Raw genomic sequence first — 20,523 nt, forward strand, 5'->3', positions numbered from 1 at the left:
GGGGGGCACGCATATAGCTTGGCAGGGCTCCCACTGAGAGGGACCATTGTGGTAGATAAATCTCAGATAAGAAACCCTGTTGTTTAATGGGATTGAAGGTGCCACGCCCGGACTCTCTGCTACTCTTACCCTGCCTACGATGACTGAATATGAGCACTCATCATGTACATAAAAAGCGTGCACAAGGACGTCGGTCAGGAGTCACAACGACGCACAATAACATCAGTGTCTCTCAAGGTATTATCGGCAACTATAATAAGCTTTTGAGTCCATTCCCAAATGTGAAACCGTACTCCTGAAAACAGCTCCATTGTCAGATATGTCCCAAGCAAAGACCACGAACTCCGTGTTGTAAAATCTATACGGAACCTTGCACCAAAGAAACAAACGAGCTGAATCTCAATATGGGGAAGAAATAGCAGGTAGACACTTTGTACAGACAGCACACTATGAGCCGACTTCTTCGTCATCAAACTTCGGGATAACAACATCCCAACCAGGGTCCTCTAGGTCGAGATCAGTGGCGTTGTCAGAACTGGCCACACCCGTTTTTCGGAATCTGAACGCAATAGACTGCCCGTTGTTGAGTTCTGCTGCCTTCAAGCTGATAGACGTAGCCGTCTTCTCCGGCCCTCGTTTGGGCGCGTTGTCGGCTTCAATCTTCGGGGCCTCGAGACTCGTCCATCCTTTCTCTAGGTCATTTTTGTCCACTGCAACACCAAACTCGATCGCTGTGGGATCTTCAGGGACCGGATCGCCGTTGATTTCCTTCAGGCTGCGCGCTCGAAGAGCTTCCAGGAGCTTTGTCTTGGTGGCATCGATGGTCTGAGAAGGCGGAAGCAGCAAAAGCACGGTCGTTCTGTGCTTTTTGAAGAGCAGCGTCCAGCTCAAAGGATCCGGTTGCGACTTTTAGTAGCAATTTTAGCGGAACTCATTTCAAAATCTGGGAAATTCATCCATTCTAAGACACGGGGGAACCCGACTTACCATGATGTCGAGGTTCCTTCGTAGGTCGTAGGTTGATCTGAGAAGCTCTGGCGGGTCCGCGGCGCTCTTGACATTTGGAGTTGCGGGAGCCGGAGAACATTTTAACCAAGACGTTCCCGCAAACTCACTTCAGAGAACCTTGCCCAAGACCCAGGAGCTCCAAAACCACGATTGTCAGGTCAAACGTCGATTGTCCCCGCGATAACAGATCCTCTTGCTTCTCCACAGCTACTCCAGCAAAAAAGGGACGAAAAACGCTGGCATTCGCTGCCGCTCTTCCACAATGGACGCTGAACAGCCCTCTGGGACTCGCAATCCGGAGTCCACAACTCTATACAAGATATTACACTGGGACAGGTTCTTCGAGTCGGAAGCGCCACCCAGATTGGGGATGGAGGTTGGCCAACGATTGCCATTAACTGCCCTGTCCGCATTCTCTGCCGGCCTGGCCATCGGTGCGACTCATGGAAGCAAGAAGGCTGCGTATCGTTTCCGCGCCGAAAACGCTCATCGCTTTCCCACGACGCCGACCGGATGGTTTCAGTACCACAAAACCAAGAACTACATATCTATAGTTGGGGGCGTCAAAGAGGGCATGAAGATGGGATTCAAGCTAGGCACCGGGGCGCTGGCGTTCTGTCTCTTTGAGGAGACGGTTGACTATGCTCGTCACGACCAGAGAGACTTCATATCCACCGTTACGGCTGGCTTGTCTTTTTCTGGGATCTACAGTTTATTAGGTTTGCTTCATCTTGTTTGCTTTAAAAAAAATAAGCTGATGTCCATGCTTTAGCTCGGCACGATGTATACACTGCGGCACGAACAACCAAGTTGGGCCTGAAATTGAGTCTCGTGTATGGGTTGATGCAGGATGCGCTCGAATCTCTGAAGGGCAACCGACCTGCTTATATTGATTTCATCCTCGGTCGGCGGTCCAAAGTCGAATGAAAAGGCTTCGAAACCAATAAGTAGCCGCTATCCGCGAAGCAGATCTCGCCTTCATATCCACGATTTACTTGGTTCCCGTCCGATATCTGACGAAGAGGCTACAATTTGGAAGTGCAATTTTGGGTGCTTCGAATGGGGTCTGAAAGTCATTTTACGCGGATCGAATCGAGATCAAGCCCTGAGAAGTATCTCGATCGTCCTTTTTGGGCCTTTTTACCCAGTCAGTCACGACCAATTCCTCAAGGACACGGTTATCATTCTTGTGTGAGGAGTGAACGTCGAATATGGTCGGCCGCCGGAAATGCCTCGTTGAGGCTCGTGGACGACCAGGGGTAATCACCAAAGCTGGAATGTGACAGATATATGGGCCCTTGTCACTTTCTTAATTAATTTCAGGCCCTACATTTAACGTCAGGTGACTCTTCCCGCGGCAACACCCAATACCGCTGCCTCTACAGAACCTTTCGCGCTTCGTGCTTTGGATGCGATAAGGAGCACGTTCAAAGTGGTACTGAAGTAGTTGCTTCGTAGATAGCACTGTAACACGGTAGACTAGATTATCCTGACTGTTCCGATGGACGTTCCGAAGCATTCAATTTAAACAGTGTGAGAAAGCATGCAGTATCTATTTTGCTATTGCTCGAGCTTCTCTTCAGGCACAGGAATTCCCTTGGGAGTCTGTCCCAGCTTTTTCCATTCTGTCTACAGCTACGCAATCGATGCTCGTTAGGTTTCTTTCAGCAACTCATCTGGCTTGCCCAGGTCTTGCCCTGCACTAACGCTCAGACAAACGGAAGAAAAAGCAAAGCGGTCCAGGAGATAGCTGACTCAGGGTCTTACACTGCAATTGAGAAGCACACAGGATTCCTTCTGGAAGTTCTCCAGAACGATCTCCCTTTCTCCCTGCGAACCCCTCCTCACTATTTGTTTCCTGCACCCAACCAACTACTGTTAGCCTGCAAATCTTTCTATAACCAGCACAATTTCCCTTCATCACCTTACCTTACTGGGTCTTTGTTCAGTATCTGAGCTTTATCTCTTTGGAGAGCATCATTTTATGTTAGCTTTCGAACCACGTTCACTCCTCTCACAATTATCGTTGTTTTGGTCAAACCGAACGAGGTGAAAGATTGCCTAAAATAAATGCCACAATCCTTCAAGATTCAGTGTAAAGGATCATCTAGCACTCGCACGAATCACAGCAGCTTGCTAGTGCGCAGAGCTGAGAGGTTTTGTGGAGCTAAATTGATTATTGCCGTTTGACGTGGGAAATCCCCGCCTCCAGGTATCCTCAGTCTGGCCCAGCTCTACCGTACCGAATTATTGCGTCTGCCCCAGGTTCTCTTACTAACGCAGAATGCTCGCTTTCAGTACCATACCTGCTTCGGATCTCCAACTTTCACTACCCCGGTAGCTTTGATCTTGCTCTTGTCGAACAGCGGCGCCGGTCTGGCTATTCAAATGTTTGCTCCCTACTGACCCCTCCCCGCGCCGTGGAACTGGGGATGCTCTGAAGCTCCCGTCACTCCAATTTCGTCGACGTCATCGCCTTCTGCTCTGGTTCCGGCGAACTCTATGCTACTGCTCGAAGCGTACAGCTGAATATCTGTGTCCTGTACACCATTTCTTCCCAAGAAAGCGTCACAATCGTTCATCATGAGGCGACATGGCAGGGCCGGCGGAGGTTCTACCAAAGCTGTGGCACCGGTTTCCGACACAGTATCGTTAATCCATTCATTCGATTCAGTTACGAACCCCAATCGCCCAGTGCGCCCATCGCCTTTGGCCTCATCCAACATCCAAGCTCTGCCTTTGGACCTCATCGACCGATTGCGGTCTTTTCCTCTGTTCCAGTCTACTCCGGAATCATTCCTCATCGACGTCGGACAGCATCTGCGCCCGCAACTTTGCGCTCCGAACGACTATATTTTGACAGAGGGGGATGAGGCGAAGGCAATATACTGGCTGGTGCGAGGTGCGGTATCGGTCACTTCCAGAGATGGGGAGAGTATATACGCGGAACTTGAGCCGGGTGCCTTTTTCGGTGAGATAGGTGTATTAATGGATCGGCCCCGTACCGCGACCATTATTGCCCGTACGAGGTGTCTGTTAGTGGTTTTGACCAAAGAGGACTTCCGGAGAATCCTTCCTCGGTTTCCTGAAGTCGAGCGAGCCATTAGGGATGAGGCCCAGGAGCGGTTAATGATCTTGGAGAAGAAAAAGAAGGAGACATCAGTACCCTCCGCTGATCTTATAGAGGCTGGTCGAAGAGGGTCCAAAAGGTTAAGAGAAACTTTCTCCAGTGACCTCTCGCTCACTGAACAGAATGGTGCGAGCCTAAAGTTCGTCAATAAGAAACGCAAATCCCCAAGTCCGGGACTAGCTGATGGAACTTCAAGTGCCCTTGCAAATGGGCTTGTGAACGTGCGGCTTCTCCTTAAGGAACTGCCGCTCTTTGCTGGCCTTCCACCCGACATTCTTCACTTTTTGGGTCTCAATGCGCAGCCTCGATCATTCCCGCCCTTCACCGACATTATCAAACAGGACTCTCAGGGACGCGAGGTCTATTTCATCGTCCGCGGCGAGGTAGAAGTCTTGAGTGAGAAGAAAGACCCATTGAACGGGGGGCGACCCCTACCCAGCACCATTGAGTATCCCGGCTTCGAAGTGAAGGCGCGCTTGAAACAGGGTCAGTATTTCGGCGAGGTGGTGAGCCTATCTCTGGCGCCTCGCCGGACTGCAACCGTACGCTCGATCAATGCTGTCGAGTGTCTGATGATCAGCGGCGAGGTCTTATCTGAATTGTGGGATAAATGCCCCCAAGATGTCCGCGAACAGGTGGAAAGGACTGCCAAAGACAGGCTCAAGACTGCGTCTGATGGAGACGTTATCATGGCTGAGGCCGGAGACACTGATGGGGCCGGCCCTGCCGATGAGAGTTTCAGAATCAGATCTGCTCGCCGGCAGTCTATGCCACTGTTAACACTCACGGAAACAGAGTTGGACAGCACTCAAAGGTCGCCAAACGGCTTAGATGAGCACACGGTACTACGACCATCGGATCCGGACCCTTTTCTCAACGTGGGCTTAGATAATGTTCGGCTCCGCAGCCGACGAGGGTCTGTCGCGCCGTTAACCCCGGAGGAGGCATCTCGAGATCAGCAGCGGCCATCCTCTACGGAACCTCTATCAAGCAGTTCATCATTTCGCAGTCTTCCGGACACTCCAACTACCCCAATAGCGCAAAAGGCACGGCGCGAACCAAGCAACCAAAATCGGGGGATTTTTCCCGACACTGTACTTGTGCGGATCTTCCAAAACCTCGAATTGCATGATCTTCTTCGTTTGCGCGCCGTGTCTCTCTACTGGTCTGAGATACTCAATTCATCCCCGGATTTGCTTCGCTACTTGGATTTGAGCGTGTATAATCGCTGCCTCACCGATGACGTACTGGCGAAAATCGTCTGTCCCTTCGTCGGCAATAGACCTCGCTACATTGATATCAGCAACTGCTTTCATATCACGGACGAAGGGTTTAATACTTTGGCGAACACCTGTGGATCTAGCGTTGTGTCCTGGAAGATGAAGAGTGTTTGGGACGTGACTGCATCCGCCATCCTGGAGATGGCTCAAAAGGCGAACGGCCTGCAAGAAGTGGATCTGAGCAACTGCCGAAAAGTTAGCGATACGCTCTTAGCTCGAATCCTTGGATGGGTCACTCCTGGTCCATATAAACCTCCAGATGAAACCGCAAAGTCCGGTAAACCCATTATCAAGCCCACGATTCTAACCCCGACCGGAACGGCAGTCTTTGGATGCCCAGAGCTGAAGAAGTTGACTCTGTCCTATTGCAAACACGTAACTGACAGGTCTATGCATCACATTGCATCTCATGCTGCTTCAAGAATTGAAGAAATGAACCTGACACGGTGCACAACCATTACTGATCACGGATTTCAGTTCTGGGGAAACGTTCAGTTTACTAATCTCCGAAAGCTCTGCCTGGCGGATTGCACGTATTTAACCGATAATGCGATTGTATATCTTACCAATGCTGCAAAACAATTGCAGGAATTGGATTTGGTACGCATGTCGTTGTCTCTTATTGTGATGTGCTCGCTAATGCATGTTCTTAGTCATTCTGCTGCGCTTTATCAGACACAGCAACGGAAGTCCTTGCTCTGCAATGTTCTCAATTGAGATACCTAAACATGTCATTCTGTGGCTCTGCCATATCTGATCCGTCATTACGCAGTATTGGACTTCACCTTCTGCATCTTAATCGGCTCTCGGTGCGCGGTTGCGTTCGCGTGACCGGGGCTGGCGTGGAATCGGTAGCGGATGGCTGCACCCAGCTGAAAGCTTTCGACGTCAGCCAGTGTAAGAATTTGGTACCCTGGCTTGAATCCGGAGGAGCCCAAAAATACGAGGGTAAAATATTATTTGACACTGTTGCTGTGAATGGGAGGCTTTACCGATAGCCAACGCTTTCCGCAGTACTATCCACCTTTGCACTTTTGCCGCATCCTCCTTTATACCAGGTTATATTGCTTAATACCGGCCTCATCACGATTTGCTCTTACTCCTCCCACCTCGACTTGATTGCGACTTCTTGTTTTGGAACATTCGTTTGGGTACCCAGTTGGATCTCCGCCGGAGTTATGGTACTTGTCTTCACTGGTCCTTCAGTTGGTCGATCGTGGTTACGAAGCTTGCTGCATTGCGTTCATTTCCTTGGGCGCGTTGGTCTTGGAATGCTTATATCACGGCCTTGTTCGATCTTTGTTCAGTGCGTACCGTCCTTTTATTCTTTTGCTTTTTTTGTTCTTTTTTTTTCTTGGCTACTTCTGTTCAGGTGCTGGGGAACAGGCATGGGAGGAGTTTGAGTCTGACGCGGCTATAACAGCATCTCCTATTCATATTGCATGTTGGAGCTGACCGAATTTCTGAAGATTCTACGTGTATTTTAGATCTCTTTTCTTTCCATTGACTATGTGGAGTAGGGAGTCCAGCGCCGAGGGCTTTTTCTCTGTCTGCATTCTATTTTAGAATTCATTGAAGCTCAAAGCGTGAGATGAACCATTTATCTTTGTTGTAGTAAAACATGTTCTTTCGCATTCATTCCAGGCCTCGCTGGTGCTTCCAGCAGCCGCTTTCGCGACCACTGTGGTTCTTATCGCGGACTACTAGTCTATAAGATTTGACAAGGAACAGGTCTGTGACCCTTTCAGCCTACAATCCAATGACTGACCATTGTTCCTTGGTGTCTCGTCGTTAAGGCGGCAGAGCCATTGTTCCGATTGTTCTGTTTCAAAATGATGGGCGTCCCTCAATTCTCGTCTCGCAGAAACCGTCTCAGCCATGGGCCCTTCAAGCATAATCGAATCTTTCCAAGTCATACTCATACTCCCATGACCGGTTCGTGCCCGTTAAGGCATTGTGAGCCTCAAATGCCTTTAGTATGCTATCTTTGAATCGGTCAGCCCAACGCAGACTCGACTGTATGTGTGAGAGACGAGGGTATAATTAAGGAAGACCAATTCTCGAGCAATCAGAAGTTTCATTTCAACATCCAACATCATTATCTTTATATTTTCACCGCAGTTTTGAGCATTTTTATCAGTTCCTTACTGCTTTAAAGCCTTAATGACCCTTACCTTCCAGCAGCTTCAACACCAGAAACACGCCGCCAATTCTCAAAAATGCCACCCAAGAGGCAGCGCACTGACTACGACGACGATGATGGCCACGATCCATCCGCTAATTCGGATTCAAGTACAGAGTATCTTACGGTCGTCAATATCGATGCTCCTACCTATACTATTACCGGAACTCTCACAGAGGCTACAACGGATACCGATACACCTGCCTCTCCAACAGAGGTTATGGCAAAAGTTCGCAAGCCATACATGCAAAAGGCTGGATCTAAAAAAGCTGCTAAAACACTGGCTAAAACAAGAGAGATAGCAGGCAGGGAGGAGAGCAGACTTCCCCCTGAGGTCACAGGCAGACCCACGACAGATGATACTGAGTCCTGGCGGTCCGCATACATCCCGGGGCCATCCGAATACATGGGGTGCTAGGCACACAAAGCCCGAATAGCCCTTCCAAGCAAACGCCAGTTAACAAGGACAACCCCCAACCTGCCAATACTAACGGCAGGCTGTCAGAATGCAGCGCTTTTCCACTTGAAAACCTCGGTTCGCCTGATGTACGAAGCCCGGGAACCCCTTCTGCGCGGATGCCTGCCCAGCCCAACAATGGTAGGAGTGCTCCTGCTACTAACCAAGCAATTCTTTTGGGTAATCCCTACACGCAGGCGCCTTCCCCCCTAACCTACGAAAACACTGGATATGAACTATATGGGCTAGCAACTCTCCCAGTGTTTGCGCGGCCAGATACCATGATGCGTTCAAAGTTGCCTAAACACGTGGCGAAGGCCATGCCTGGGCAGACTCGAGCACGGGAAATGTTCCCTCCCAAATGGATAAAATATCTTTACCGCAAACCAGAGGAAGATAGTGAGTCAAATGACGATGCAGACTTCGATGAAAGGAGGTGGGATGAGTGAGATTTCCCTCCCTAACATCTAGCTCTGTCTTTCCTTCGGCTCCAGAAGTCTAATGTTCATGTTTGTGGCTATTTATCTTGGTCCATGGCAGTTCCGCATCTTTATGCCTTGTTGTTTGTGATTTCATATTGCTTCGCATTCCTCAAATATCAAATAATGCGGCGAAACGCGACCATATAACTTCCATTGCACATTAGGGTATTCCAGGTGTAGTATAACGCCGTATATGCAACATTTCAAGAACAGACTCGAAGACAGATACCAACCAATCAACGCCATCCCATATTCTCAACTTAAGCCAAATCAAGAGATGAAAAGGGAGGGAAAAGAAAATACCAACAGGTCTAATAACGTTCAGAAGTCTTTTTGATCCTAAAACAGCAACAGATCCCTTTACTCTCACACCATTGCCGGACAAAGCCGGTGGCGACCTCCCTGGCTTCATCGACAAGAGCAAGTCCCTCAGTATTCAACCAGGAAGTGAAATCTTCGAGATAGATAGGATCATACATAAGGATTTTCTCATGCCAGGTAGGGTGTTTTCGCGTTCCGGTAGTGACATGGCTTGAATCCTGTTTTCGTCGTGGCTGGGCACGGACAGCTTTTGTGATCTGCTCGCCTAAATCAAGGAGGTCTCTTTTCGCTGAGACGGGAGGGATTGTTCTTGATTTTTTGGTTCGTCGAGTTGGAGACATAGAAGAATCAAGCGCCAACGAACTTCTTGGACTCGGGCTCGAGGGGATGGTAGATGTAGGTAATTCTTGCCGGTTCTGTTTTGTATCTTTGTTACTTTGCTTCCCTTTCCGAGGTGGGCTGACCAAGAATTGATTCAGAATCACGCTTGGAGATGGAAGAAACTCGTCTTCTGAATCCTGGATTTCCTCGACGTCAATAAAGGAGCGTTTTGGGTTAGGTTGCCGTTCTTTCAGTCTCAGTTTTGGGTTATGTTGTTTGTCCTCTTTCACAACTGCTGTAGCTGTTCTGCTCTCACGGCTCTCTCTTGTCAGTTCAGGGACATTCGGTTGAAATTGTGACCGCGTTTTTGTTATCTTGCTTTGAATATCTGTTTTGGTTTGCTTATGGTTTGGTTCCTGCTCAACTTTCTTCGGTTCAGATGCAGAAAATGTCATTTCAGCTGTTGTTTTCGATTGCAGCTCCTCACGGGCTTCTTGAAGGTCCAGTCCATGTTTAGCTACCCAGCACTTTTCAAGAAGCTCGATCAATTTCTCACGGTTTTTTGGCGGCTTCAAGCCATAGCGCTGAACTTCCAACGCCAGTTGGAGGTCCGTTTTCCCTTTATAATAAGGCATTGGAGGTTTAGGTCGAGTTTTCGGCTGATTTTTCGGCTCCTCACATTCAAGCTGTTCAACCGTATGACTTGTCAGCGCAGGTAACGCCTCATCCATAGGGGCGTCAGCTGGAGCCAGAGGCTTTGCCTGTAACACATTAGACGAGCTGCTCGAGTAAGTAGCAAAGCTATGATCTTCCCTCCCCTTCTCATTGTTGCGGGACAAAGCTATGAATTTCGGCGCTTCAGGTGAGTCCACAAGGTCCACAACCTCAACATCAGCTAGCTGCCCTTCTGTATCCCTAGCCGCAACGGACCATAGGTTTCTCTGCGTTGCGAATCGCGATAAGACGGAGGAATAACGAGCAGTGTGTGAAAGTTGGCCCAAACCCCTGGTAAACTCCTTCTCCGACTCTTGGACTGCGATCTGTGTGTCTCGCAGCATATCTGGGGAATCTTCTCGCTGAAGCTGGCTGCATGTCCCAAAAACCAAATCCTGCTGGTCTAACGACTTAACTGCCTCCTCCGGAGAGAATATTGTTCTGGACACTTTGTATTCGCGGTTCTCATCCGCCTTTCTTTTTGTTCTGCGGCTCTTGGGCTTCGCTCCCGCTGAGCCCTCGGCGGTTATCAAAATTCCTTGGACTGTAGAATCTGAGCTACTCGCAGACAAGTCGTAGGGGGCGGTCACACGAGCAGTCAGAGTAGTCAATCGTTTAGTCTTCGGCTTTGGTTTCTTGCTGGGCTTCGAAACTGCACATATGGGAGCATCGCCCTCACTGTTTTGAATACTGTCATCCTCCGATAAGGATTTCGGCTTTTCTGGCAGTACCCTAGAATCCACAAGCTGCTTATGGTAACTGAGAATTAGCTATAGCACATTGTATGCCAGGTTAGGGCTGCAATACCTCTATTCGACGACGTTTTGTTGGTCCACTATCAGTAAGCACCTTATGTCTGTCCGAGGCAGTAGCCATACCAGTATACTCGTATCCAGAGAGCAATGTGCCAAGATCGTCGTGTCTAGTTGTGGCGTCATCTTCATCATCCAAATCAATAACTGGGTTGGCAGGTTTTTTCGTTGGGGTCCAATCTCGTCTCCTCGTCATAGCCAGCTCCAGTTGTAGGTCACCTTTCTTACAGCCGTCTGTGTCTTCCTCTCCAGTATTTCGTTCGCATGTACCCTGTTCACTCTTAACAGGCTTAATGGCGGATGTTCTTGACTTCGACACGCCGGTCTTAGTGACTTTCCCAGATATCGTTTTGTTCTTCAAATTCTCAGCCCCGGTCCCACTTCCTTCTTGTTTTTTCCTGGCTCTTTTGGGCTTCGTTGGCGCATTTTCCTTGTTTTCCGAGTCATCCTGACCTATGTTCTGCAACTCCACCTGCGATATGGGTTGAATTTTCTGTCCTCTTCGGATCCATCCATTTTCTGAAGAAGCTGAGTTTTCGTCTATCTTCGTCGTTGTCGTCTTCTCCTTGGATGCATCCTGCCTGGTCTTGTGTACCGTCTTGGACTGACTGTAAGGTGGCGTGCTGAAAAACCTGGAGCGCTTCGGCGCCGTAGGTGACGCAGCTGGGGAAGGTGACAGGGACATGGACGGGTCGCGCAGTGATGTTTTCTTCGAATCTCCTAACGGCAGCGTCGGAAAATGGTTGGCACTGGTCTCTGGGGACGAAGAGAGCACGACGAAATCCGTCGCGATCTGCATCGTGGCTGCAAATGAAGGCAATACGCTAGCAGCACATTCTTATAGCCAATGTAGGGAAATCACCGGGCGCCATGTTGTATGTTTGCAATGCTATCTAGAAAAATGAAGGTCAAAGTGGCAATCGATAAGAGCGGAGTTGATGGTCTTGGCAGGGACTACCGCTTTGGGGAGAGACTTTGGTAGACCGGGCAACCAATAGAGTTCAACGTCCTACAGTGCTTAAGCTACAAGCAGGAAAACGAGAGCTGTGTACAGTGTTATGTCTCGACTCGTCAGGAACATAGCTATTTTAGAGTGTTGCGGAGTTATATCGTTCGTTTAGGGTTAGCTGGCGGCAGACGCTGACGCTGTATAAGCCGGGCTCCAGCGGTATTCTGCGTAATGACAATGTTGAGCCGAAAGGCGCGCTGGTGGCACCTTCTATCATCATAGACCCACGCTGGAAATTCTATAAGCAGCTTTGAGGCTGGTATTGTGGGCTCACAAACCAATTTCCACTGCCTGTTCACTTTTGTGTCCCGCCGCCTTGTGGTGTAGCAGGTCGAAGGTAGAGAGACCATGGTCGCAGCATCGGGTGGACACTCAGGTGGCTCCTCGCAATGCGATAGCCCCCAAAACAGATAGTTCGAGCTGTCTCTCTTTGCCCCCCAAAGTACCATTCACTTGATCGGAGGACGGTCCCGACGGCAAGGAGCCCAACTTATACGCTTTCTTAATCTTCGCATAGTCGGAGATATCTGACAGTGCATTGTCATCAAATGGTAAAGGAGTACCCTGGACATTCTGTGCTAGGTGCGCAGCGACAGATTCGTGGGTAATATCCGGAGTCACAGAGAGTTTGACCACGAGCAAGTTAGTTGTAGTGTCGCTTATACCAAACTTTCGAAAAGAATCGGCGATCTAAAACGTCGTCAGCCCGGGACAGGACAAGCTCGTCGTGAATCAATGTACGTTGTTTGTTGGGCTGAATGAGAAAACAATCTCAGAGTGGACATTGCGGGATTTGAGACGATCATTCAAGTAGTCACTGATGGCACGAAAGACGGCTGAGAGGGCGTGTGCTCGAGAAAGAATCTTAGTCCAAGGTAAGCGCGATTCAACGTAAAGGCATTTGCTAGATTGTATTTAGTTACCATGCTTGCATCAATGAACGCATATTCAAAGTCCGTATTCCCCGACAGAAGCTGCTGTCGCAGGGAGGCAGCATTTTGTACATCTTTATAGAGCGCTGCATGAATCTCGAGTGAAGAGGGGAGGTGGGGTAAATGGATGGTTTCTAAAGAGGACATGATGTTGAAAGTGTCAATAAATATAACACGAAATAATTGGAAATATCTGCTTGTTGATGTATATGGCAATCGCGAAGGTTTGTGATCTATATTATCCTTCACTATCACCGGCGCACTTTTTACTCCGTTGATTTGCAGCTTCAGAACGACCCCACGATAGACTGTCGGAGTTAGTGATGGGTTATGGCCGAGCTTAGTCATAAGCCATGTGACTGATGGTTGCACTTCTCGAACGTTCGGGTCGCCGTAGTAAGCAAAGTGATATCACTGGCTGTATTCTGTATCTTATAAAATACCCCGAGCTTCCAGCAGAGAAACTCAGTTCCATCTTCTGATATTGCATCGGTATCATATTGTCGTAACTACGAACATGGCGTTCTTCTTACGACGCCCCTTTGCCGTTCCGACGGCTCTCCGCCAGGTGCCCAAATCCGCGAACACCGCTCGCTTCATCCACAACTCTCCGTTTAAGCCCGCCCAACCGAAGCCTAGTTTCGCCTCTTCCTCCATCTTCGCCAAATCCAGGCAGACTTTTCAAAATGCGTTCCGTCGCCCCTACATGCAGCAAACCGCCAATGCTTCGCAGGGCGACTTGACCCAGAAGCTGATCTATGGCGCAGCTATCGTTGGTGGAACTATCATGGCAACGAACTTCATCTTCAACCGTGAAACTCGGGAAGACGGGGGAATGCCGCCGTATGAACGGGCGTATCTGAATGAAACCTTTATGCACACTGGACTTGGTATCGGAATTATTGGTATTGCTGCTAGGGCTCTGCACACCAGCGGATGGACTTATCGCCTCATGGCCACCAACCCATGGCTTGTTGCTGGTGTTGGACTCGTCGCTAGCATGGGAACCATGTTCGGAACTTACTACACTTCGCCTAACAAGTAAGTTGAAAACGTTGCCAAAGTCTTGGTGAATTCATCGTCTAATTGTGTTTACAGCTACGTCCAGAAGTACGCTCTCTGGGCTGGTTTCAACGTCACCCAGGCTGCTCTCCTCGCACCGCTAATGTTCATGCACCCAGCTATCCTCGCCCGCGCTGGTCTCTACACTGTTGGCATGATGGGTTCGATCGCTTTCGTTGGCGCCACCGCTAAGCAGGAGAAGTATCTGTATCTGGGTGCTCCTCTCCTTGCCGGTGTGACTATCGTTGCTCTCTCCGGATTCGCTCCCCTTGTCCTTCCCGCCACCGCCACCCGTGCCCTGATGTGGTCAGAGAATATCTGGCTGTATGGTGGACTCGCTGTCTTTGGAGGCTTCACTCTCTACGACGTGCAGAAGATCCTGCACCACGCCCGCATGTCTGAGCGCGGCCTCCTTCAGAAGGATGTCGTCAATGAGTCTATAAGCCTCGAGCTGGACTTCATCAACATCTTCATCCGTATGGTGCAGATCCTGGCCATGAGAAACAACAACCGAAGATAGATCCGATCTGGAATCTACTAATACTAAGACTTCTCCCGCAATTATTATAAACGCCCTACTTGAGTCGGATATTTGTACTGGTTATTTGCTCGGGAATATGGCGCATTTATTCTTTCCATGTTCATATTTTCTCTGATTGAATTCTGCTATTAGCGCATATTGTCCGTGCGCCTTCAGTTGTTGGATAGCATCTCCACTCAGAATAGTAGGAAAAAAAATAATGAAAAAAAATGAGAAAATATATTGTGATACTATATATTTGACCTCCTTGCGGTCAACTTTTGTTCATCAAGACAACTAACACATTGCAAACGAAATAAGCCCTAACAACCCCCAAACCAATACCACTCCCGTTCCCCCAACCACTACACTGCTAGCCACCACTCCTCCTGACTCCTTATCATCCCCAGACACCGGCGAATAAGTCTTATTAACAAAATCCAAATAAGTAACCTTCTCCCTCGCATACCCACAAAGCCCACTCCCCCTCATTAACGCCTCCGGAAACAACACTCTCGGCTCCCCTTTATCCATATCAAGCCTCAGCTCCCCCATATCATTCACTGTCCAAGTCCGACAACTAAATACATCCCTCGCGACAACACTTGGCTGGAATCCATTCATCATGCGGATCGTGTAAGCCTCGCTATTGCTCCCCTGCGTTGAGAGAACCATGATAATCTGCTTGCCCTCGCGGCCCTTGCGGAAGGCCATCTCAGAGGATCCGCGGTAGACCGGGTACGTGTTGTAATTTATGTAGTAGTCAGGGTCGATCTGGATGGCGTGTTTGCGGATTGTGTTCAACGTGTGGATTGTGTTGTAAAGTGGGGAGGAGGTGTCGTACGCAGAGGGCCAGAGGGCTTCGCGATTGTGAGGGTCTGTTGAGCCGGAGAAGTGCTGCTCTTGGCCTTGGTAGATAATGGGGAGGCCGTCAAAGAGGAGGGTGAATGTTAGGATATTTTTCGCGAGCTGGAATTAACTTAGTTTATTGAGCGACGCAGAAGGTTTAAGGCGACTTACATTTATGTCGTCCTTCAAGCTTGCGAATCGGGGCAGATCATGGTTTTCAGAAAAAATAGTTAGACCCGTCACGCTCGGGCATCTGCTTTTCATGGTTTCGACTTGATTGGGAAGGGATTCTGTGTCGCCTATGGTGAAGGCGTCGAGAAGAGCGAAGTAGATCGGGTAGTTAGTAACGCTCGACATGATATTGCTTTGATATCCGCAGATTATTTCGACAGATCGCTCATAGACCTCCCCGAACATAAAGACATCGGCTGCCTTTTCAAATATCCCAAGGAAATCTGGTGTGACATGCTTTGCTGCATCTATACGGAGCCCGTCGATGGAGTAGGTTGCTATCATTTCCTGAATCCACATCTCCAGTATGGTCTGGACTCGTTCGTCCTCAGTGTTTAGATCCGGAAGCGCAACGATGTTATCTCCTGTCCAGCAGTACTGCGATTGTGGGTAGTCGTTCCAGTCGTCGATCCTGCAGTAAGAATGGTAGAAGCTTTTCTCATTGAAGGGATTAAGAGAAGTGTAGTTAACGTCTGTTGCTGGGTTGCCGCCGTTCATGGTATAAGCCATATTATTTATGACAGTATCCATCATAAGGAACATGCCTCTGTTATGAAGTGCTTGGCTCAAGTCCAGAAGATCTTCATGTGTGCCAAAATGTGGGTTGAGAGAGTACATGTCCTGGGCCCAGTAGCCGTGGTATGCTTCACCATATTTGGCTTTCTCTTCAACGTTCTTCACGATTGGGGAGATCAGAACAGCATCGAACCCCATGCCTTGGATGTAGTCGAGGTGATCTATCGTCCCTCTCCATGTTCCACCACAATAAAGCCCTTCTGTGAGATTGCAGGCTTGGGTGGTTGATCCATCCGTGCGGGCAAATCTGTCAGTCATGGTTTGATAGACGGATCTTGTCTTCCAGGCGTCTGTACGTGCTGCGAGCACTGATGTGGGCCCTATCATCAGTAAAGTGGCGTACAGCCATTGCGTCAGTTGGCCGGAAAATGCCATTTCTGTGCTGTATTGTGAATTGTATTCTTCAGTGCCCGATGGTCACTTAAGTGCGAGCTTGAACAAATGCTAACAGAGAACAGCGAGTGATACGGCGTGTAATGACCGACCTGACGATTGGATGGGCAAGACTGAGAACCAACTTGAAACTAAACGAGCGACAGCCTACAGGCCAATGGTGAGTTAGAGAATTAAGCGTGTAATAGCTGTGGGAAAGGACAAGAACGAGCGAATTGAACCTCCAAGTCATTCCGCGCTTCAAGAGGATGGGAGGGGCAGTATTTAGAAGGTCTCACTTACAGAATAGCCTGAGATCATGGACGACCAGGGGTCTTGATAGGGATGAAACCACCCTTTCATCCCCGAGAAGCTGGCGTGTTGGGAAGGTTGAAGGCCAACTTGACCTCGAGTGGAGGAAGTCATGCGCTTGCCTGGAGTAGAGCTATATTAAGTATCCGCAACGCTATGGTATATTTCCGATGTGCCTGCATCATGCGACAACGGTCTGGATAGAACTTAAATACGCTGACTTGGGATAGAGGTGCTCGGAATCCTGGTTTCAGGCCCGTCTAGAGAAGCGATAGTTAAGAGTAGCTGTGTAGGTACCCCTAGCATGTAAGGTAGATGGACGAAGGCCACCAAAAGTGGCGGGCAAATCAGTAGGCAAAACATTCGAACTTGCAATTAACTCTTGAGCCTACTAGCTGATTGGGTTTGGAACTTATTCATTATTCATGCAAGGGGACTTTGAAATCCAACCTGTGATACTGGACAATAATGCAGCCTACAATAAAGACAGGATAATACAAAGCAGCTTTCAATTGTTCCTTATATTGATGCCTTATTCAGAACGTGGTTCCAGTTTCCTATGTACCTTCCAGGTTAACTGAACATAAAAAACCCAAGTTGTTCCTCCAATATTAAGAACGCTTTCATGTAGGGTATCTCAAGACAACGCTAAAAGCGTGAAGCAAGGCACATCCAAGTCCATCCTTCAAGATAAGCTCTCCATCTTTTGGGCATCAGCTACAGCTAACTGCTGCACATACAATAAACAAAGAAGCCGCTCAGTAGTTGTAAAGGAGCCCCTGCTTTTGCATGGCCCTCTTCGCTGCCGCTTTCTTCTTTTCGATAAGATAGTGCATCTTCTTCTCTTCCTCAGATGGCACGAGGATGACGGGCACCTGAATCTTCCTGGGCATCACCTTGTCTTCAATAGCCATCCAGTTCAGACCCGCAACGCCCGGTCTGTTCCTCAGCTTCACCATATGGCACCAATTCTCTGGCGTTATGCGCTGGAATGTCTTCAGAACAAGAGCAACCGTCTTCCAGCCCATGATACGCTCCGCCGGCAGAAGCAGCTCAAGATGCTGCTCGAACCAATTGCAGGAATAGAAGTCATTGTACAGTCTACTCTCAAGTCGGTTCGGTGAAAATCCTTGGTATTTCTCCTTGTACGTCATCCGACCCTTACCCGTCGCAGTGCAGAACGAAGGTTGCATTCGAAAAGACAGAAGGAGTGAGTTATCAGAGAGGCCCTGCAGGTTCACAAAATCCATCATCTTTGACTTGAGAAGAAACGCAATTGAGTAGGAGGCTTTAGCGACGGTAGGGTCCCCGATCGTCTCTCGCAGGGTCATGCCGTTTCCAATAAGGTCGAACACAACATCGAGTTGCGCGCCCACCTGGTCAAGTCGGCGGGATTCTTCAGGCTTTGAGCCCCGGATGACGAGCTCAAGCTTTGGAAATGGCTTCTTTGGGCGTGGATGGCAGAGGCATTTGGGGTCGTCGCTGTGTTGCAGCGCCTTCGTCAGTGTCCGGGTGTAGGTTTGTGGAGCTGGGGCCTCACCACAACATCTTGCGATCTTATTCCGAATGCTTCAATAATTGCACCTTCAACTGCAACTAGTAGAAGCTCTCCTGCAGCTTCGAAAGAGCTTGAGAAGAAGAAGCTGAATTAAAATGTCCCTTTGATGTGGTGGATGGCTGGCCTTCGCACATTCACTTGAGCAAGTTTCAACATCAGAACATACTCAAATATACCCTCGAGAGCCTCCTGGTGAGTTCCAAGACTACTTTTCTCATGTGTTATGCCTAATTCCTGATGTAGTCAACACCGGGCTATAGAGAGCTTCAGCAATGAACGTTTCGTGAGCTTCTATGTTTACGAACATAGATTCAATCACTCGGTACAAATAGCCTGACGTAAAAGATGTGTCTTTGACCACCTGGACGACTCTGACTAGATGAATCTGCAGTTTTATGGTTTGGTTTCCTGAAATCTACTTCTGCACTGGACTATAAATAGAGCACACAAGCTACTTACTTTCTACCTTCACCCTTTTCGCGGCCCTTGGTTATGAACAGCAGAACTTAGATGCGTGCTCACTAGCTATTTTCGCACATTGTCCGTACTTATCTCTCAATCGTTTACTGCTGTGGAATGCCGTAGGATGCTCTTGTTCTTCGGATACTATAAAGCGAAATCTGCTGTGTTAGAGATGGGGAAGAGTTAAACTATAACTGACGATATACCCTACAGAACTACTGGCTACCACTAGAGTTATCTCACTTCAGAGGCAGGGTTTCTTTGGGTTTAACGAGTAGCCTAGTTCAACATGCGTCTTGTATATACGAGTATCGGTAGTTTGGACCCTTATATAGTCTATATCAGTACCCAGCATACCAAATCTCCCTACTACCTCTATTTCGAGACACAAGACAAACAAATCCATGCTACGCTCAAGAGTCTAATTACACACACACATAGCTTGGACCCTCAGCCCATTTATAATATGCAAACTATAGTGTTCTTGAAGATAATGTCCACGCTGAGCTCAGGTCTGATTATACCTTCTGATTACATAATCATACCGAAGCGGGTTGACCTAACTCAACTCTCAATCTATCGCGACTCGACATCCACAAGCCTTGCCCTGCCGCCGATTCCGCGTCATCTCTTTTCTGCCGCGCCCCTTTCTACGAAAAGTAATTTGCTTTCTCATCTATCATAATGTCTGGAGAAATGGAAATCGACCCTCCGGTCTCGCAAGAGCAAGCCGAGCCGCAGACAAGCAACAGTGGCACCGATGCACGAACACACGACGGCGCTGTTGCCGTGCGCAGTATCGAAGGATGGATTATAATAGCGACGAACATTCATGAAGAAGCTTCCGAAGAAGACGTGACGGATCTCTTTGCGGAGTACGGCGAGATCAAGAATTTCAGCCTAAACCTTGACCGCCGAACGGGTTACGTGAAGGTAGACTTATGCAACCCTTCTGTTTGAAGCTTTTAGCATTTTGGTATGGTTCTGCACGGGTATTAATGTTCTCTTGTATAGGGATACGCATTGATCGAATATTCGACGCTACCTGAAGCAGCTGAAGCTATCAAGGAATTGAACGGCACCAAGTTGCTCGATCAGACAATTGAAGTTGACTACGCATTCGTCCGGCCACCGCCATCCAACAAAGGGAAGTCCGGTGGAAGGGGCGGTCGTGGGGGGAGAAATCGCAGCAGGAGCCGTGACCGAAGCCGCAGCCCCGGAGCTGAGAACGAGAGGGATTAAGATACCATATATGTTTTTTGATTGTCGCTTTGGAATGAACTCGCCCCGCTGTCTTTCTCGCATGGTCAATATCAGCAAATGAGGCATGAAACACTGGTAGGCGTTCAGTACGACACAGAGGCTCTACCGAAAACAAGCGATTATGGCCGGCAGTGTCCCTTGGCTCCCTTGAACACCATCGATATTCCAAGTCGGATGATGCTCGGGGTTACCTGCCGGCGTCGTTTATGATGATTGGTGTGGTATGGACAACCCGACAGAATTCTTCCTTCACTGCTACCGCTGACACAAAACTAGACGCCAATATTTCAATACTGCCAGATATCAAATCGTCCACAGATTACAATTATTAGTCCACTAGTGGATTTCCGCGTGATATTTTCGACAATACAAATGTCGTGTGACCAGGAACATGGCTCTCATTTTCCAAACCCCGCACTCTGCATATAAACTCTATACCATAAACTCTGTAGTGCGTCCGATGTAACTGGTAATTGTTCTACCTTTGATGCGTGTCATAGATGCACTACAGCGCCTGTGGGCGAATAAGGCAACGTACTGGAATACCCCAATATCTGCGGCGCACGTGGGGGACTGGGGGAGCTCCCGCGTGATGCTATCGCCATCTGCCAAGAACAGTGAATATGGTTGTAAAATGTAGACAATAGAGCGGACAGTCTCGACGTCTGAA

At 48.8% G+C, this 20,523-nt stretch overlaps 10 protein-coding genes across 10 annotated transcripts; 5 read left to right on the top strand and 5 right to left on the bottom strand.

Moving 5' to 3' along the window:
- Positions 1 to 244: 244 nt before the first annotated feature.
- Positions 245 to 1,130, bottom strand: BDW70DRAFT_123102 (uncharacterized protein). Its single transcript, XM_073734813.1, has 2 exons — positions 988 to 1,130; positions 245 to 906 (listed from the first exon to the last, which is right to left on the bottom strand). Exons 1-2 carry the CDS (start codon positions 988 to 990, stop codon positions 448 to 450), a joined length of 462 nt encoding a protein of 153 aa, XP_073598776.1. The 5' UTR covers positions 991 to 1,130; the 3' UTR covers positions 245 to 447.
- On the top strand, positions 882 to 2,126 carry BDW70DRAFT_123098 (uncharacterized protein). The gene is made up of 2 exons (XM_073734812.1): positions 882 to 1,727; positions 1,781 to 2,126. The coding sequence occupies exons 1-2, from the start codon at positions 1,271 to 1,273 to the stop codon at positions 1,933 to 1,935; spliced, it is 612 nt and encodes a 203-aa protein (XP_073598777.1). The 5' UTR covers positions 882 to 1,270; the 3' UTR covers positions 1,936 to 2,126.
- A 759-nt stretch (positions 2,127 to 2,885) lies between these two features.
- Positions 2,886 to 6,590, top strand: BDW70DRAFT_171983 (cyclic nucleotide-binding domain protein). The gene is made up of 2 exons (XM_073743368.1): positions 2,886 to 6,018; positions 6,072 to 6,590. The coding sequence occupies exons 1-2, from the start codon at positions 3,592 to 3,594 to the stop codon at positions 6,414 to 6,416; spliced, it is 2,772 nt and encodes a 923-aa protein (XP_073598778.1). The 5' UTR covers positions 2,886 to 3,591; the 3' UTR covers positions 6,417 to 6,590.
- A 1,047-nt stretch (positions 6,591 to 7,637) lies between these two features.
- On the top strand, positions 7,638 to 8,506 carry BDW70DRAFT_157542 (uncharacterized protein; the record flags this gene model as incomplete). The annotated part of the gene is made up of 2 exons (XM_073740368.1): positions 7,638 to 8,011; positions 8,113 to 8,506. 2 exons carry the CDS (start codon positions 7,638 to 7,640, stop codon positions 8,504 to 8,506), a joined length of 768 nt encoding a protein of 255 aa, XP_073598779.1.
- Positions 8,507 to 8,850: 344 nt separating this feature from the next.
- On the bottom strand, positions 8,851 to 11,506 carry slx4 (the record flags this gene model as incomplete). Its single annotated transcript, XM_073740369.1, has 2 exons — positions 8,851 to 10,641; positions 10,703 to 11,506. 2 exons carry the CDS (start codon positions 11,504 to 11,506, stop codon positions 8,851 to 8,853), a joined length of 2,595 nt encoding a protein of 864 aa, XP_073598780.1.
- Positions 11,507 to 11,835: 329 nt separating this feature from the next.
- On the bottom strand, positions 11,836 to 12,903 carry BDW70DRAFT_131000 (EKC/KEOPS complex subunit CGI121/TPRKB). The gene is made up of 3 exons (XM_073735909.1): positions 12,640 to 12,903; positions 12,458 to 12,580; positions 11,836 to 12,406 (listed from the first exon to the last, which is right to left on the bottom strand). The coding sequence occupies exons 1-3, from the start codon at positions 12,793 to 12,795 to the stop codon at positions 12,089 to 12,091; spliced, it is 597 nt and encodes a 198-aa protein (XP_073598781.1). The 5' UTR covers positions 12,796 to 12,903; the 3' UTR covers positions 11,836 to 12,088.
- A 190-nt stretch (positions 12,904 to 13,093) lies between these two features.
- On the top strand, positions 13,094 to 14,469 carry BDW70DRAFT_131001 (Bax Inhibitor family protein). Its single transcript, XM_073735910.1, has 2 exons — positions 13,094 to 13,689; positions 13,747 to 14,469. The coding sequence occupies exons 1-2, from the start codon at positions 13,166 to 13,168 to the stop codon at positions 14,228 to 14,230; spliced, it is 1,008 nt and encodes a 335-aa protein (XP_073598782.1). The 5' UTR covers positions 13,094 to 13,165; the 3' UTR covers positions 14,231 to 14,469.
- A 58-nt stretch (positions 14,470 to 14,527) lies between these two features.
- BDW70DRAFT_148334 (alpha-amylase) lies at positions 14,528 to 16,144 on the bottom strand (the record flags this gene model as incomplete). Its single annotated transcript, XM_073738855.1, has 2 exons — positions 14,528 to 15,199; positions 15,251 to 16,144. The coding sequence occupies 2 exons, from the start codon at positions 16,142 to 16,144 to the stop codon at positions 14,528 to 14,530; spliced, it is 1,566 nt and encodes a 521-aa protein (XP_073598783.1).
- Positions 16,145 to 17,328: 1,184 nt separating this feature from the next.
- BDW70DRAFT_157547 (uncharacterized protein) lies at positions 17,329 to 18,118 on the bottom strand (the record flags this gene model as incomplete). Its single annotated transcript, XM_073740370.1, has 2 exons — positions 17,329 to 18,052; positions 18,111 to 18,118. 2 exons carry the CDS (start codon positions 18,116 to 18,118, stop codon positions 17,329 to 17,331), a joined length of 732 nt encoding a protein of 243 aa, XP_073598784.1.
- Positions 18,119 to 19,202: 1,084 nt separating this feature from the next.
- On the top strand, positions 19,203 to 20,401 carry BDW70DRAFT_131003 (RBM8 family RNA-binding protein). Its single transcript, XM_073735911.1, has 3 exons — positions 19,203 to 19,523; positions 19,605 to 20,074; positions 20,130 to 20,401. The coding sequence occupies exons 1-2, from the start codon at positions 19,275 to 19,277 to the stop codon at positions 19,830 to 19,832; spliced, it is 477 nt and encodes a 158-aa protein (XP_073598785.1). The 5' UTR covers positions 19,203 to 19,274; the 3' UTR covers positions 19,833 to 20,074; positions 20,130 to 20,401.
- Positions 20,402 to 20,523: the final 122 nt, after the last annotated feature.

The sequence above is a fragment of the Aspergillus foveolatus genome (assembly GCF_047715535.1).
Source record: "Aspergillus foveolatus strain CBS 279.81 unplaced genomic scaffold BDW70scaffold_9, whole genome shotgun sequence".
NCBI lineage: Eukaryota > Fungi > Ascomycota > Eurotiomycetes > Eurotiales > Aspergillaceae > Aspergillus > Aspergillus foveolatus.

What these genes read in the sequence shown, in the direction of transcription:
- BDW70DRAFT_123098 (XM_073734812.1), top strand. Translation starts at nt 1,271, where the DNA reads ATGGACGCTGAACAGCCCTCTGGGACTCGCAATCCGGAGTCCACAACT. An exon ending in TGGGATCTACAGTTTATTAG is followed by an intron (nt 1,728 to 1,780) that starts GTTTGCTTCATC and finishes TCCATGCTTTAG; the next exon opens with CTCGGCACGATGTATACACT.
- BDW70DRAFT_131000 (XM_073735909.1), bottom strand. Translation starts at nt 12,795, where the DNA reads ATGTCCTCTTTAGAAACCATCCATTTACCCCACCTCCCCTCTTCACTC. An exon ending in CGTTCATTGATGCAAGCATG is followed by an intron (nt 12,581 to 12,639) that starts GTAACTAAATAC and finishes CCTTGGACTAAG; the next exon opens with ATTCTTTCTCGAGCACACGC. An exon ending in CATTCAGCCCAACAAACAAC is followed by an intron (nt 12,407 to 12,457) that starts GTACATTGATTC and finishes ACGACGTTTTAG; the next exon opens with ATCGCCGATTCTTTTCGAAA.
- BDW70DRAFT_131001 (XM_073735910.1), top strand. Translation starts at nt 13,166, where the DNA reads ATGGCGTTCTTCTTACGACGCCCCTTTGCCGTTCCGACGGCTCTCCGC. An exon ending in TACTACACTTCGCCTAACAA is followed by an intron (nt 13,690 to 13,746) that starts GTAAGTTGAAAA and finishes TTGTGTTTACAG; the next exon opens with CTACGTCCAGAAGTACGCTC.
- BDW70DRAFT_171983 (XM_073743368.1), top strand. Translation starts at nt 3,592, where the DNA reads ATGAGGCGACATGGCAGGGCCGGCGGAGGTTCTACCAAAGCTGTGGCA. An exon ending in AATTGCAGGAATTGGATTTG is followed by an intron (nt 6,019 to 6,071) that starts GTACGCATGTCG and finishes GCATGTTCTTAG; the next exon opens with TCATTCTGCTGCGCTTTATC.
- BDW70DRAFT_131003 (XM_073735911.1), top strand. Translation starts at nt 19,275, where the DNA reads ATGTCTGGAGAAATGGAAATCGACCCTCCGGTCTCGCAAGAGCAAGCC. An exon ending in GCCGAACGGGTTACGTGAAG is followed by an intron (nt 19,524 to 19,604) that starts GTAGACTTATGC and finishes TCTCTTGTATAG; the next exon opens with GGATACGCATTGATCGAATA.